Genomic DNA, 17,472 nt, shown 5'->3' with positions numbered 1-17,472 from the left:
CAGTTGGAGTTGCAACAAAAGTGATAGACGAGCGAGAGAGAGAGAGAGAGAGAGAGAGAGAGAGAGAGAGAGAGAGAGGCAAGAGTCGTGTGAACTCACTGAGCAATACTGAATGTCTAGTGATGCTGCAAGGATGTTTGTGTGCATGTGCGTGCGTAGTTGAATGGGCTTGTGGCGTTTTTATTCCAGAATAGTATAAACAAAGGGCAGTTACCTTATAATCACAGAAATGTCACCAATGAATGAAATGAATCATCAACTCTCGTCCCCCGCCAACACATTTTCACGACCAACTCATCGAATAGCGAAGCTTGCTCGTGGCCTTTGGCGTTGGAGATTGGAGATCTAGCATTATTTTTCAATGGTTCGGGAAAGGGTCTCAGTATACACTACTAACATGCATAGTGTCATTTAAAAACTAAACTACCGTCTTTACAGGAAGTTAGGTTCAGGTAACAGAACCACTTTTGTTAGATTTAGGGGGAAACGCGCGGTTGGCGTTAACTTGTCTTACTAGCAACTCACGTCGCTACACAGTGACCAGCGACTCATGTAACTCAGGACTGTACCAAATCACATGACATGACTTTTAGTTTGTCACAGGACAAGAACACCTGTCTCTTTCGACAAAAGTCTTGTGTTTGTTGTTTGCTTGACCCACTCCCCACCTCTCCTGTCTCCCAAGCAGACTCTCATGCACTCTACTCCACGTCACATGCTCTTAGAAGCCAAATTAAAGTGGGCGTGTTTAGGTGTGCAGTTTAAACCCCTGTGTCTGCCAAACTTCCTTGGGCTCTGGCGTTAGATCCAGCTTAGTCTAATGGACTGTGAGATCTGCTTTTGACTCAAAACAAGCTCTTTCGCCTGAGCAGAAACACTAATCAGACTTGTTTACTCGGATGTTTTATGTAGCATGAAATACACGAATCCCTATGCTCATATGTTACACGGTTGAGAGGCAAATATTGTTTCATTGTTGCACTCCCCAAAAGGTTTGGTGAGTCAGTAAATGGGGAAATAAGTGCAATAAGTGCTTATTGCACCATCTTGTGAATAAAGCAAGTGTTGTCATCCTTGGACATTAGACATGTTGCAAGAGGAGAACAAAAAAAGCATTCATTCGTGATTATCTCATGCAACAGCTGCATTTACCGGAACGCGTGCACTCACAAGCATTTGTACAAGTTGATGCATGTGCTCAGTTGTGGAAAAACTTGACAAGAGCTGGCAGATATTTATTGCCATCTGTATCTCTGTCATATCTCTGAAGGGAAACCATATTTCATATTGATGATTCATGTCAAGAGATAGGTGATCCTGCTTTTCCTCTTCAGCAGTTTCATCAACCCCAACATGTGGCTCCAATCCCACAGATATCATTTCCCTCGCGTTTCCAAGGACAACAACCAAGCAGGTTTCTTGGTTACGATGAATACTAAATAAAAGTTTTGCCAGGGAACTGTGACGGCATTTCTTCAGTGGCAGTTGGGTGGGAGTGTTTGTGTTTTTGGAGTGGGTGCCAGAGACTGGAGAAAGCAGAGAGTGGTGTGGGATTGAAAGTTTAGGAAATTAAATCCTGTGTTAATGACAGAGGTACCTTAATTAAACCTGAATATCTAAATGACTGCAGAAAAACAAAGTCGACAGTTAGACAAATGCCTGCGGCGGGAATGTCTGCCGGTGCAGCGCCCAGGGCAGACTTCTCCTCAGTATCAGTGCCGACCGTACAGAATGACTGGTCAGAACTGTGGGCAAAATGAGGTGAAGTGGAAAAGCGAAGCATACTTGGCTCATGTATAGCGGGCAGTATGCTCTTTTGCTATCTTGAGCGTAGCATTAGCTCATACATTCAGCATGACTGTACTGTACCATGGCCTCTCCAATGAGCCACGACCCTGAGCGCCGGAGTGGAATGAATAGCCGGCAAATTGTTCCTGTACACCATAGGCCAGAACATAATCATAGCTTTAACCAGAGGCGCTGGAAGACTCTGACGGAGAGGATCCAAAATGACTCAGATGAACCAGAGTTTGACAAGAGGAAACGTTTATATCTTGTCGAAGTTGTTTTGAGCCATTATCTTGAGAATTGAAGACTCTTTGACGTGAACATCACCATCCAGGTTGAGTCATATTTACAGAGATAACTGGGTAACGACAACTATTGTTCCGTATGGAGCATAATTAATAGGTGATGTTCAGTTCGACTCGTCAGGTCAAGAGTTATTACCATTTTGGTTAGACCCAGGCACACGCTCTCGCCGCAGGAAATGATTCATCTCAATTACACATAAAGACTGATTAGGGACCTGTTTCGCTGTGGTGATCCAGATGAATTATCCCCATTATGACAGTAGTTTCTACTCACATTTATAAAACAGCACCTTTATGGGCTCTTAGCCATGGTGTTAGAACAGACTGTACTCAAAGGAAGCTTCCACATCACAGAGTATTCTATTTGTGAGTTGATGTATTGTGCTAGAGAGCCTGTCCATTTTCAACTTCGTTTTCAAGAGCATCTCTCACTGCCCCATTAGCTGAGTATGCTCGGATATGCAGGGCTGGCAGCATGGTGGGGGTGTGGGGGGGGGGGGGGGGGGGGGGGGGACAGGAAAAAAACGGGAATACTAACATTTGAAGAGAGAGAGGTTTGCTGAGTGCACTGTTCTGAGTTTGGTGCTCCACTTATTTTGATGCTCTGTCGGATGAAACCGGAAAGAGGGCAGCAAAGGCAGGGAAGAGATGAGTCAGAACTCCTACACTAATGACTGAAACAAGCCCTGCGGGTTTATACCAGAGTTCACCATTTTAATGTTGGGTACTTAGTTAAACGCAAGAGCAAAATGTAAAGACACTACTTAATAAGCAAGTTCACCACCTCGCAGTGGAAACCTACCTCAGTGTTTGATCATGAATTCAATCAGAAAAGGTTACGTTGACTTTTCCTCTTAATAATCAGAGGATCTTCTGGGAACACTCTTGCTATCCAGCCTTCATTTACACTTCGTATGACTATTTGTGAAAAAGACCTGATTTTAAAAATGTTATTCGGGCCAACTGCAGAGCAAGACCAACCATGCCAGCCCTCTGATTGCACTGTATTTATCTCACTTGAATAACTTTATTAAACTACCATTGAGATCTCGCCGCTCAGGCCGTGTAATGTCGGTCGAAATTGATACACAATAACTGTAATGTGTTGAATAGCAATCCAAAGCTGCCTTCCCAGCGCCGACATTGAGATGGAGGTTAATGGTGCAAAGCGTGTGCATCTCACATTCCAGTCTGAGCCTCTGCTTAGCCAAACTGTTTGTCTCTGAAGTGGGGGTTAGGGGGCGTTATGATGTTTGCGATATTTGTATTTACTCCCCACTGTTGTAGAGATGTCAAACTGCTGACCAAGGATAAAAGCAATCTGCTTGACATTTGATTGAGGATTATTTATGAATTATGTTGTTTAACCGTGGTGCATGAGAGGAAGAAAGATTTAGCAATAAGTACTTATCACTTGTTGTCAGTTTTTCCAGACATGTGCGCTGGGTTAACGCATTACTATCATTTTTCTCTTCTAATCTTGAGCTCAAGAAATGTTCAGAATCTCTGCAGCCTTGCTGTTAGCCTTGTACGTGATTTCTGAAGACCCCTGAAGGTTCTGTCACAGCAGAGGCAGATTGTTGAAGGATTGTTTGCACTGAGTTTAGGATAAAGGAAGAAAATACCCTGAATTAGCACTTTGTGTCAAATCTAATGACACCATATCTTAATGAAGCTCTTAAAACGTTTTTTGTTGTCACTGTTGCAGGTTTTTATTCAACTCTATAGTCATTTATACGGCTGTAGTGTTGTTGACGATTGTATTTTATTGACCGATCCATGTGGTCCATAAAGATGTGAACTGGGACACTTTTAGCTGTGGTGTACTGTTCATGTAACATGTAGATTGTTTTAAGTCTTTGTCTTTATGGCAGGGAAGTGAAGACTATGTTCTGTCAAACAGCTCCTTCATGCAAATGACTTGTGTATGAATTACATTTTCTCCATTGTCCTTCCCTGTACATGTGTTGTAGCGAGTCATTTTGTCTCAAATTGTGTTTTTCTTACAACAAGCCAACATGTCTGCCGATAAACCTCCATTTTCTCACAGTGCAGTTGCCTTTATACCAGAGATTTCTACAAAAGAGTACCTTGAAACTACTGAATAATCACTTCACTAGCAAAGAAAATGATTGAAAGAAACTGAATGATTATCGGTTGGATTACCACTTTATCTATTAAAAAGTTGATAATCGACATATTAAGTGGCCGAGAGAGCGTAGTACATTGACCAGCAGCCTACACCGTTGGTCCTGCCAAAACGTTCAAAAATACAATGTAAATATTCACTTCATGTCACATTGTTATTCAAGTCCTTCTGCCGGGAGGTTGGAATGAAGCCATTAAATCAAGGAACGCACTTTCTCAACCTTAAACCTGCATGAGCCTGCCTTAATGGTTTTCAACTGCCAATCAGTGCTCTGGCATATTCTACCGCCCTCCGTAAATGAATTCAAATCCTCCCTCCTCATACTCGGAGAGCTACCCTGCGACACGCCGCCTGCCTGGAAATGGATGTCCTCCGGAGAAGCACTGAAGTGATTCCTGCAGGTTATTTAAAAGGAAAAGTGGCATGGGACTGTCAGATCATGGCCATAAAAAGGGTTTTAAAGGGTTTCTCCCACTAGGGCTTATGAATTACATGGTATGGGGTTGGTCTCTGAATGCATTTAGCATGGAGAGACAGAGAAACAAGACACTTTGGAAGAAAAAACACGGCCAAAAGACACATAATGAATTGAATTGACATTTAAGCCATTTATGCTATAATTGGTGAGAGACAGTGTGTGCAAATGGCATGAAGTCTGGCACTGTTCTATAACATGTTGCAGCAGTAGATGAGAGCTCCATCTTAATGCATTTATAAGTCCAATGTCTAGTCAAGTTGAGTCAACTTGATTCATTTTGCCCATAATCACAGATTTGCTTCAGAAAGCTTTCCAGAGTGAACATAAGACACCCTCTATGTAGTGGAGAAAAATCCACAGAAAACAAAGATCCCTCACACATTCAACAGATCGTCATATAAAGAGAGTAGATAGGAGTACTGCCGGATTAACAAGGTAAAAGTAAAACAGGTAAAAGGTGAACTAGGGCCCCCCATTCTTTCCATTATGCATTATGTGGAGTACACAGTGCACATAGACCCAGAAAACAGTACTCTCTGTCTGAAATGCTGTCCTCCAGGTTTGCTGTGTGAGTTAGTTTGTGGTTAACAAAAATGTACAAATAAAGGTGTTAGAATTTCATTTTAACCAGCGATCCATCTGTAGGACTGAGCATCATATTAAGGGAAAAATAACTGCTAAATGTTCCAGTATGTTCACCAGCTAAACGCTGACTTTGTCAGGTACAGTGGGGTTTTTTTTTTGTTTGCTGAAAATAAAGCTGTCCTTTGCAGCCAAAAAACAACACTGTAGAGTGTTGAGAACCAAAACAGTACAGCTGCAGGCCATTAAACCAAAACAATACGCCTTTTAAAATAAAAAGCGTTGACATGTCACTGTAGAAAAAGCCCAAGTGTAAATGACCAAATTGGCAATGGTTGAATTATATTTAGTTACTTTAGTTTTAGGGTTCTACGACCAAGAAAGTCCTATCATGTTATATGGACCATTATTAATACAAAATGTATTACAGCTCCTTCTAGTTTTTAGTTTATATTGTTCTTTGTTACCAAACAAATGAGCAATTATTCAAGCAAATTGGTACAAGGTGACCATGGGACCCATGAGCTTATGGGGCCCCATGCCAGTTATCCAATTTGCCCAGAAGATAATCCATCCTTAGATGGTAGAATCACAATATGGAGAGACAGAATAATAATATTATGTAAAATCAGTACATAAATAACACAACAACATGGGGTCACAACATATAATATGAAGTGTAATAAGTTTGTGTTCCGGCATCACTTTACAGAGTAATACAGAACTGAAACACATGTTTGGATCTATTTCCCATGACCATCTAAAAGTCTGTTGAATGGAGCGATATAGTGTTAGACCTCTGAATGACAACAAAGTGAACAATGCTGCAATAATTAGCTCTTGTAAACAACTGAGCCACTCGGAGGAGTACAAAACCTCTTTTTATTTGGTTTGTAGCTGCCAAGCTGCTGCTCTGTTTCAGCTTGTCAACAGCAGTGCCAAGTCCCCACTTGGGAATTGCCCAAGTCAGCCCTGTTGGTACCTTTGCTAAATTTGGTGCGAGATGTAACAAGAGAAAAATGCATCCATCAATCACGTTGCAGATGCAGACAGAGAAGGGGGGGGGGGGGGGGGGTTCAGAGGCAGAGAAACAAACCATTGGAAGCTCTCTGCCAACAACCACATCCTGGGTGAGATGATGGGAAAACTCTCCGGGGACATCGTTTGTAAACACACCGGCGTCCTTCAGAGCCCAAAGTTTCAGAGCGGAAACCCAGGCACTTGGTCGGGGTGTTTGGAGCTTTTCTAAAGTGAAATCCTCCTTTGCCTCTGTTGCCTGCTCCATCAGATAAAGTCTGCATGCGGAGGCTTAAGTGTGTCAATGAACGGCGGGGAGGATCAACGATAAGTGCAGCTTACCTCCTCAACTGCTCCGCACCAGCCAAATAAGAGATTAAACCATTTCAACCTAATAGCACATGTCAGTCAAATGTCACACTTGAATACTTCTTCCTGGCCCCCTCCCCCACTTGGCTACCTCCCATTTTCTGATCACACCAGCCGAAAAGGATTCTATTTACAAAGGAATGCAGAACTAACTGAACAACTTTTCACCATGGAGACCCCCTTTGTACCACATCAGAGGCCAAACAGAGATCTGTAATTGTGTCAGCCATTTCTCTGACTCCTTAACTGTACGACTTACTTTGATGCATTCAGAAACTCTCTCAATACAAACATGCATGCACACAAACACTCAGATCAAAAGCCTCGAGGTCTATTATTGTGTAAATGCAGCTCTCCTTCTAAACAAGCCCGAGCTTTTGGAACTGGTAGCCTACTCATTTATTGCTCTAATCACTGTTGTGGATATTGTTAAATTGCCCACTGTTCCAGGAAATTACTGGACCGAACCTCGCAACCGTGACTTTGATTTGTTGTTCAACCACCTCGGATTTGAATACACCCTGTGGTCTGTAAATGAGAGTGTCTGTTGTTCCACCAGCATCCCTTATTTAGACATCACAGCACTCATTAGGTGGATCAAGCTGATATCAAAGTCAGAACATAGATGTCGATGTTTTGGAGACTGCTGGGACGGTCGCAGTGTCCCTTTAATGATACGTCTGCCATCTACTCAGCTCGATTGTTATCTCACTGTCATTTCTCCAGCAATTTGTCGGTGGACCTCTGCCATGTGATTTCTTCGGCTTCAGGACTTTCATCGCTGTCCTTTTTTTATTTGATGTTTGAACAAATCAAATCCAATAGGTTACTTTCTCTGTGAAAAGATGTATTATGATGTATTATAAATGTGTATGGAGGAGAACGATGTTCAGCCATGATAGTTGCGGGCATGTGAGGCATTCTCAGAAGCAATGTTTTCTTAAAGCCAGCAAAAACCTTTTGGCAAAGTTGTTTTCTTTGTATTTGTTATTTTTGCGTTTTCACAGAACACCTGAAATGACCGCTTGCCAAGCCCCGCCTTCCTTCATCACTGTTGCTCAACCTGCCAAGCTCATTTCTAGCCGGCAATCGTCAATGTTGCGGGCTAGCAGTTTTTCTCAGCTGTAGCTAGCTAGCTAAATGAGCTAATGCTAGCTTTTTTATGTTTCGAGCTAACTCGTTTTAAAACAAGGGCATTGTGAATGGGTCTTTAAATACGCACTAACCTACATCCATGACATTGTCTTACTGTTGCATGATTGCATCATCACTGATTGGGGGAAGGGTTTATCGAAGGGGGAATTGAATAATAAGCATTTAGTATTTAACATATTTCTATTTATTACATATTATGCATTAAATCTAAATTAAAATGATTATTAAAATTGCTCTTAAAACATGGCAACTTAGATGTTGTTCCGATCCTGTGTTTTTGATATTGGTAGTGGATATACAGTCCCTTTTTGTTTCCATGTAGATCACAGATTGTCCCTTTAAACTTGTGAGTGGTACGAGATAAATCATCTGATCCACATTCTCTGCAGTGCAGCGGTTTAGATGAGACGCATAAACAAAGAGATGATGTGTCCCCCACAGAGACAGCTCCTCTGATAGATGGTGACATGATGTCTCTCTCTTATTGTCTTTAGTTCTCTCTTGAAGGAAGATTAAAGAATCTATTATGCCATTTGATATTTCAGTGGGGTCGTAGTACTGTTGCGCAGTATTGTGCAGGGTTTATGTGGTGGGTGTTGGGAATTAATTTAAATACAGCTTATCATAGTCCATGAGGGACTGAGCCAGCCAGCAGACTGCATCCAGAGGTTTGTGGGTAATATTCAGTAACGTGCCCAAGCAGACACTCAGCTTGTTTATCTATTTTTTTCGTCCATATCTCTGCCTTCATTGCAAGGCACCGCAAGTATGATGTTGTCACAGCCGGCGTGTGGACTTTGTCATGTTTATGGTGATGTTCCTGATAGGAATCTATTCTCTTCCAGGTTTACACCAGATATGGGAAATGCTATACCTTTAATGGCAACAAGACGACATCCAGGAAAAGCAAGCAGGGTGGAATGGGAAATGGGCTGGAGATCATGTTGGACATCCAGCAGGATGAGTATCTGCCCATCTGGAGAGAGACAAGTAAGCCTCAAAACTATTTGTCCAATGTAATCCCATCATATGCTACAGCATGAGATAACCACCATTTCTAGCAACCATTTCTCCGGCTCACGCGTGGCATTTTTTGATTGCATTCCTGCCACCTGGAAAATGTGATTTGTAAGAGGAAATATCTGAACACAATACCTCAGATTTGTGTTTGCATTGTAGTTGTCACATAATAATAATCCCGACTGCCATGTTTTTCAAACATGACTGAAATATGGTTTGCAGTTAGTTGTCATAGGAGGCAGCCATCTGTAAATCCCTTGCACTCTCCCTCTGCAATGCTCCGTGCTTGTGCTCTGTTTCATCCTGAAGACGAGACATCACTGGAGGCCGGCATCCGAGTTCAGATCCACAGTCAGGACGAGCCTCCCTACATCCACCAGCTGGGCTTCGGCGTCTCTCCGGGCTTCCAGACCTTTGTTTCATGTCAGGAGCAGAGGGTAGGTCTTCTTCATCACAGCCCACCGTCCTGCTCCCCCACCAGATTACTCTTCTTCATGCAACTGTTCGCGCCTGGTGGTTCAAGACTGAGGTCTAATAAATCTCTGTGTACTTAGCTGACCTATCTGCCCCAGCCCTGGGGGAACTGCCGCTCCACCAGCAAAGAGAAGTTCCCAGGATACGACACATACAGCATCAGTGCGTGTCGCTTGCTCTGCGAGACCAACGAGGTCCTGCGAGTGTGCAGCTGCAGGATGGTGCACATGCCCGGTAAGATCAAGCCCTATACCTCGCATTTACACAGAGCCCAGCAGGTTGATTGACTAAATAACAAATGCACACACATTAGTAATCCATGCTGTCGGATTACAGTCAGGCAGGACCTGAGAATGAATAAACTGATACCTAAACTAAGAATATAATGAATGTGTGGTTGTAGAAACACACCAACACGAAATTGTACAATGTTACGTGTCATGACATGACAAGAATAATTAAAGGAACACAACTCACATTGGGAAAATCAAAAGTTTAAAATCCTCCAGAAGAGTTAGCGTTTAAAAAATAGTTTGGTCTGGCGTGATGGGAAAAAAAGCATTGCCCTGTTTGCAGATGACACATTCTGTGCAAAACAAGTAATTATTTTGTTGCTCACTTGAATAATTCCAGCGCCGACATAATTTGGGCTGCCACATGCCTGACCTTGATGCTTGATATCTGGAGTGGAATGCCCTTCAGCAGTGCTGGTAGCTCTCTGGACTCTTCAGACGACAAGTCTCAATGACTTTTTGATCCATTTGCTTGTACATCTCAGCTGTGGTGCTCATTCATTATTTTCGATTGATTATTTGTATCAGTCCTGGTTAGTCTCGTGTTGAGTTTCCACTGGAAGACGGTTTGCAAACAGCTCTTGCCTTTAAAAGATTAATTTAACATTGACTTACACAAGGAGAGATTGCCTCGAACGCACAATCAATTTAAAATGTCAACTGATTAACAAGATGTGCACGGAGAACATTTTGATTCATGCTGAGAGTTTTAATTTTCAAGATTTTAAGATGAAGAAAAAACACACATTTATGGGGCCGTGTGTAGCAACTATTGTCGTGTTTGATCAATAAAAACAACAAAAAAGCAAGACCTGTGACAATATCAGATTTCTTTTATATACTACAGGGCACCTCTAAATCAAGCAGTGAACAACCAAACATATCAGAGATAAATCTACTGCTGAATTATGGTGAATCAGCTATGGACATGTAATAATATGAGCAGAGCAGAATGGCAATCAAACAGACACAGATACAGCACACTGAAGACATGACACACATCTCAGCTCTGGGATTTGTTGCAGAGGTCAGTCCAACAAACACATCATAAGATGTTTGGACTTACTCAGTGCGTCATCATGGCCAGGCTGCATGAAGTCAAAGAGCTGATGGGTCTGACAATTGGGCATGTTTTGAGGTGGTCACATTTTTAAGCTGAGGCAGGAAACTCACAATGTGTGAAGGAAGCACGACGTAAAATTTGAGGAAGTGTATTGATGTGAGTAAACAACACAGTGTGAGACATTTGAGGTAGACACAGGATTTAATCCTGATTTGACCCCATACTGCTGTAACTTAGCTGTTCCATAATGGAGTTTTGTCAAAGGGAGGCTCACCAGTCTTCGGTTACACATTTACATATCAGGCACACATTTCAAACGTCCATTCGCAGGCTGTAGCGGTCGCACCAAAGTGGTGGTCTGATCGGTGGAGAGAAATCCCAGCTAATCATTTGATCTGGACAGGCTGTGAAGCGGACACGTTTCTAATCAGTTTGTGTGCTTTGCAGGGTGTCAGTACCTTACTACGAGATCGTGATCGGGTTGCAATAAGCTATGAGCTCGTGATTTGGGAAAAACTACAGCTAAGATGGCTGTTGACTTCCCTATCAACCTGGTAACTGCATGGAAACATCTTACTGCGTTCACTGTACGCATGCCTGCAAACGCATCTTATGCTCAGGGTATACAGGGTTTCCAGGCCATTTGCCCATTCCGGATTTAGAAGAGCGCTTCCGTCAGGTGGCGGGAAGCTTGCATTAGTTCACTGCACTTATCGATCGTGAATCAGATTTATTGTTGCATATTAAGTTTGCTGGAACTCCTTCAAGAGGTTCTAGAGAGCGATTGAGTCAAAAGCTCGCCATGGGAGTATGCTTGTGAATTGAAAATCCTTTTATGACATCGATGTGACAACACAGTACTGTATGTAACGCAGGAGCTCTGTGCCTGACACTATTTACAGTATCAATTGTTTTTCTCCAGCAGCAGTTTGCCGCTACATATTTATTTATTTTTCTCACATACGCAGTTCAGCCACTGTTTACAGTCTGATTAAAATGCCAGCAAATTGCGATTGGCATGTGTTTACACAATCCCACATTTGTTTACAGTCTGTTGGTTCTAGTTTTCACATATTCTGAACGAGTTTAGTTGTCTTTTTATGGTTTGTGCGTTCATGTTTCTTGTCCTTTCAAGACACCGAATTACATTGCTGCTTAGGTTGTCTTCATGTTGTGCGCTTGTGTTTTTGGTGAAATATTTATGAGTCTGTGATTGTTTGCAGGATATCACAAAACAAAAAACAGATTCTTAAAATGTGTCCGAACAAGTGATTTTAGATGGCTATTTATAAAGCATTTTATATTGTGCGCAGGACTCCTGAACTGTGAGGTGTAGAAGCAAAACTGTGTTTTCCTTGATTCTTTGGCGCAAGATTAATATTTCAGTATTTCGTCCTATTTCTATATTTGGATGACCACCAAAAAAGGCTTTTAAATTGTTCTTGTTCTTAGTGTGTGGACAGCATGCAGTGACACTGCACGGCTTTTACTTCCGCGCACAAAAGCTCGAAAAAATGAAATACACAAGATGATTAAAATACGTTTTTTCTCCAATCAATATGGTTTAATGATGGTTCCCCCCTGTGTAAAATCATCAACAGAATAAGTCTCACTTTGTTCAGAAGTGTCATCAGACATTATTTCACTGTGTATTAATTAACATTGATTAGTGATTGGGAAGGAGACTTCCACAAGACATTATGAACCCCATGAACATTTTACAGACAGACGAACACACATCTGCCAATTAATCGTGCCGCCAATGAACACCTGTCATTAATGGCCTGGGCAATATGTTTGTCTGCGAGGAAATGACTCATTGATTGTTTTTTAAAGACTTTCTAAATATGCGTAATGTGTGAAGCCAGCATGCTCCATTTCTCAGTGCAATCAAGGACAGCCTCTGTGGATGGAAGTCCCCTCTCTGTGTGCCCGGCCTCATTTGAAGATGACTAACAAGCTGCGGAGTGTCGCTCGCAGCCACGGCTCCTCATTGCAGCAGACACAGGTCACTGATCATTTTGTTTCAGATTGATCAGACTCATTTTTCTGTTCTCCTCTCCAGGAACTGCAGATATCTGCCCTCCCAGTAAAATCAACTGTGTTGATAAAGCACTCGGTAAGAAACAATCTTCCTTCATTGCTTTTCTCATTACAATAGATCCCCCCCCAAAGGGAAATGGAAACACACTCGGTAAACATGATAAGGATTCTTTTTTCTTTTTTTGCTGTAACACAAATACCTGGAGGTAGACTTAATATTTTGAAATGACTTTTCCTCATTGTGATTTAGTCACTTTAGCGCTTGATGGGTGTGCTGCATCCATTGTTGAACTGTTAATATTAAACCGACTCTCAGTTCCTGCCTATCTGCACCCCCCACCCTCTCGCTTTGACTCCGACCTCTCCTCCAGACATCTTGAATGAACAAATGTGCCTCGGTTTCACAGGCGTCACGGTTGTACAATTGTCATTTCTCAGCCAAAGAAGCCAGAAAATGTAATTACGTCTCTCTTTGCTGTATTCAAACCCGATTTAAAATGTGGTTGAATGAAATCTTAGGTATATCGAAGAGTGGGCCATAATCATGTGGGTCATATTCCTGAATCAAAGATTACATTCACCCTCCATGAGAGGTAGTGAATTAGAATATAATTTATATATTTATATTGTAAAGATGTTTTGTTCCCATACAGACAAAGAATATATGCCACCGTGCTCCTGCATACACTTTGTTAGAGTTATAAAATACATCATCAATTTTTAATCACTTTTTTCAGAGCTCCTTCTCTCCATTTTTGTTTCGGCCGAATGCATTTAGAATGTGAAAAGAGAGATTGTGAAAGGCTATTTACTCTCCTGTGTGCACGGCATTGTTTCAGAGTTAGGGTTGTGAAAATGTATTTGTCAATGTGTGAACAATTCATGCCTGCAAGTTAATTGGGTTTTAAGTCGAGGTGTGTTTTGCAGAGCCCTTAGTGGGACTTACTATACGTTATAATTTATTCTTCGAACAAATGCAGTGACTGAATTACTGTAAACACTGTTGCCACAGTTGTTTATTGAATAACGCCATTAGACAAACACATCATTTTGTTAATATAACAATACAATATTGGTTTGTTAATATCATGTGGCCTGTTTCTTATATAGCGGTGAAACCACTGCTGGAGAAGACTATGACTCGACCTGACTTTTCGTTGCACATTTTATCCGCTTAATGATTTTTGCAAACTGTTAATTCTTCATTCAACGGCTGTAATGAATTTGTTCATCCTCCAAATTGCCCATGCAACTGGGAGAAACACTAACTAGTGATTTTCTGAGCACTAAAGTAATATGATTTAATGATGCCGACTGCTCCTTCCCAATAGAAATACATTGAAGCCCTCGAAAACTCTTATTACCGTACTGAAAAAGCCACAAAGAGAAAAGACCTAATCATCTTAATCAGGTGGTAATTACTTTTATTATACTACATCAGATCAAATAGTACTTACCATGGCCACTTACTAAAGGAAACATGTCCCATAAATGATGTTTATATGGTTACCTGCAGTCTAATATACAACGTGCATAGATTGTGGTTAAACTGAAACTGTAATTGAAGTTTGTATAGTGTACAGTTTTAATGGACATCTGCTTACCAGTCATTTATATGATTATAGAATAAAGTATATTAACAGATAATTATCACCTGACTCTCAAGTTCCCCTCAGTATTTTTGGAGCATTTTAGCATCTTTTAGCTAATTGTTTTGTTCTTACTGGTTTCACTCTCAACACAATTAAATCAGCCTTGTTTACAGCTGCATATTGGAGCATTTAGCATCTAAAGAGACATGTATTTTTCTCAGGTGTTGGTGGAGATCAAAACAGAGCTAAAACAGCAGGTAGTGAGAAACACAGCTTCAAATGAATGCTAATGAAACTATATAAGTGTTGTGTTTACAGCGTGTTCTGCTGCACCCAAGTAGTAAAAACAACCCCTACTATTCTCAAAGGACACACTCCCTTCCTTCACACTTTTTCCTTTGTTGCAGATTGAGTTTGCCTCTTCCTTCTGTGTAGTATCTTGTATGATTCTCTGGTAGAGTGAGTGCCATCAAATCATCCCTGAAACTGACCCAGTCTATACCTGTTAAACCACTGTTTCAATTGTGTTGCAGCACAGCTACAGAAGAACAGTGGGGATACCTGTCCATGCGAGACGCCCTGTAATCTCACCCGCTATGGTAAAGAGCTCTCCATGGTCAAAATCCCCAGCAAGGGCTCTGCCCGCTATCTCTCCAGGAAATACGACAAGTCAGAGGAGTACATCAGGTACGACGGGAATGTTCACCATGACTAAACTCACGTATGGGCAGTGATGTGGTGCTCAATAAAAAGGGCCATAAACTAAGACCTCCAGTCAGTGATAACAAATACACAGCCATAAATACAAACAAAAATCAATTATATTTTCATACAAGCATACCTTTTTATTTTGTCTTTAGGTGAATAGTTGATCTTCTTGAAATTAGAAAATCTATTCAACTGGAAATTGAATATATTAATTCTTGTGAATTATAGGATTCTGAGATGTTGTACTGGTTCATCCTGGTCTGTCAGTCTGTCTGAAGGTCTGTCAAACTAAAGAATAGTCAGATTGCCATGAAATTGAATAGCCACGACATTAAGTATCCAGATGATTATTTAGTGTGGTCTGAATGGCCGTATATGATGTGTCTTGCCCTGCCAGAAAGTCAAAATGTGTGTTACATGATCCTCAAAGAATAATGATGATGTGTCGGGTGACTTCCTGTATTTTCCTACAGCACTACTTTTGGGGTAAAAAAAAGTCTTTGTGAAATTAGATAAACAATAAATTATCCTTATCGGTAAAACATACACTTTTTGACACCAAAAATTGCAGAAAAGATAGATGCGTAGCTAGTAATGATTGCCATTCTGTAGCTGTAGAGTGGGTGTTACTGGGAAATCGTCACCTACTTCCACGGTGCATGGAGAAGGGATTAAATCGGAAGAGGTCAAAACTCCTGCAACACTTGTAGTGTAAAGAACAACTTTATTGTAGGACCAACCTGTTTTGGCTTTCATCAGGGTCATCGTGAAACACATTACAAACAATATTTAAATAGGGTGGGTATGAAGCAGAAAAAAAAATCAAAGGAGAAAAAAAAACGAGGAGATATATATATGGAAAGAATATAGGAGGAATATCCATTGACCATTGACAGGGATAACATTTTGAATCCTGTTCTACATGTTTTATGGAACATTTATTAATATTGAGATTATAATCAATTTAATGAATTTAAAATGTGTTTACACTGTCTTTCCTCTCAGCGTCTAATAGGCAGGGATGTGGTAAAAGGTAAACATGCCCGAACCAAAGATCTCATGATGCCTCACAACACTTATTACCAGACTTTGTAAATCCAGAGAGATCAGAGACGTGGCAGTGACTGAGCACGCTGTCGGTGCTCGTTCTCCTCATCTCAGTTAAACCCTGCAACACCTCATTATCTCACAGTCACTGGTTAGATCTGCGTGAAGCCCTGTAGGCCTGACAGTCCCATCATGACAATTTACAGTGAGCATAAAGATGAATGGTATTTTTTTCAAATGATATTAGATTTGTTGTGAATTATAAAAAAAAAAACAGTGCGAGTGTATTTCACTGTGTTTGACATCCACCCTCCACTTGTTTTTCCAGAGACAACTTCCTGGTCTTAGATATCTTCTTTGAAGCTCTCAACTATGAAACGATTGAGCAAAAGAAAGCCTACGATGTTGCAGGTTTATTAGGTAAGATCTCCGTCACTTCTTCCTGTCTTTCCTGAATATTTAGATAGACTTGCAGGTGCAGAGTGAATGGTGTTGTGGCTGCACTTACTTTTCATCAACATTAGTAGCAAACAGAAACTGCTTTGGCATTGTGTCCAATGTGCTTCTCCTTAAGTGCTCTTTCTTTTCAGGTGACATTGGTGGACAGATGGGCTTATTCATTGGAGCCAGCATCCTGACAGTCTTAGAAATACTGGATTATATCTATGAGGTATGGTGCCCACAAACATCAGCCAATCACAACGTGAGACCAGAACCAGCTGTGACGTAATTAACCAAAATGTGTGGCTATTGTCCCCAGCAAGAAATATGTTACAGACTATTGTAACTATTGAAAACACATTCGAGCATTTGTTGTTTATTTTTCCATATAATGACAAATTATTTTGATTTTATTTGTGTGAGTCATCAGACAATCTCGGGACTGGCAGTGTAAATCGTATCACTAATTATGCATATAAGGAGTTTTATTGTATTTCCAGGCTGGAGAAACTGCAGCAGTATCTGCTCTGGTCTGTGCTGAAGACATGCCACTAACAACAGCTGTCTCCGCTGATATATCCCCTCTACGCTTACTAGCTACCTGCTGACTACCAAACATATATGAATAAAGCAAAATCCGAGGGAGGGACTGTAATGCAGACGTCGCAGTGAACAAACTCCGAACTCTGCTTTGTCTTTTGTCTCCCTCGCTCATCTCTGCTCTTCCACCCTCCCTGCTGCTGTGCTATGGGTGGAACCAGATGATCAAGCACCGGCTACAGCGGCTGCTGAGGCCGAAGAAAGAGGAGAAGAAGAACAAGAACAAGCAGCAGACCAGCACTGTTGCAACAGTGGGTCTGGAGGAAATAAAAGCAAAGGTACAGCACGTACTGCACACTAACAAATATCTGTTGTCGCGCCGAGTTCCCAACGTGCCCTGCAGCACTA

At 41.3% G+C, this 17,472-nt stretch overlaps 1 protein-coding gene across 1 annotated transcript in view; it reads left to right on the top strand.

Annotated features, from left to right (window-relative positions):
• The window catches only part of asic4a (acid-sensing (proton-gated) ion channel family member 4a), a gene marked incomplete at its 3' end in the record, with an annotated part of 65,735 nt that overhangs the window by 47,600 nt on the left and 663 nt on the right, over window positions 1-17,472 (top strand). Inside the window, exons 2-9 of the mRNA XM_079276358.1 lie at window positions 8,689-8,833; window positions 9,173-9,300; window positions 9,418-9,571; window positions 12,759-12,812; window positions 14,862-15,015; window positions 16,412-16,503; window positions 16,674-16,753; window positions 17,286-17,402. Coding sequence (XP_079132484.1) covers window positions 8,689-8,833; window positions 9,173-9,300; window positions 9,418-9,571; window positions 12,759-12,812; window positions 14,862-15,015; window positions 16,412-16,503; window positions 16,674-16,753; window positions 17,286-17,402 — 924 coding nt within the window. The remainder of the gene's footprint in view (window positions 1-8,688; window positions 8,834-9,172; window positions 9,301-9,417; window positions 9,572-12,758; window positions 12,813-14,861; window positions 15,016-16,411; window positions 16,504-16,673; window positions 16,754-17,285; window positions 17,403-17,472) is intronic.

This window comes from Melanostigma gelatinosum (genome assembly GCF_949748355.1).
Source record: "Melanostigma gelatinosum genome assembly, chromosome: 10".
NCBI classification, from domain to species: domain Eukaryota; kingdom Metazoa; phylum Chordata; class Actinopteri; order Perciformes; family Zoarcidae; genus Melanostigma; species Melanostigma gelatinosum.
Note: the sequence above shows the minus strand (reverse complement) of the source record. Positions and strands in the feature narration are given on the sequence as shown.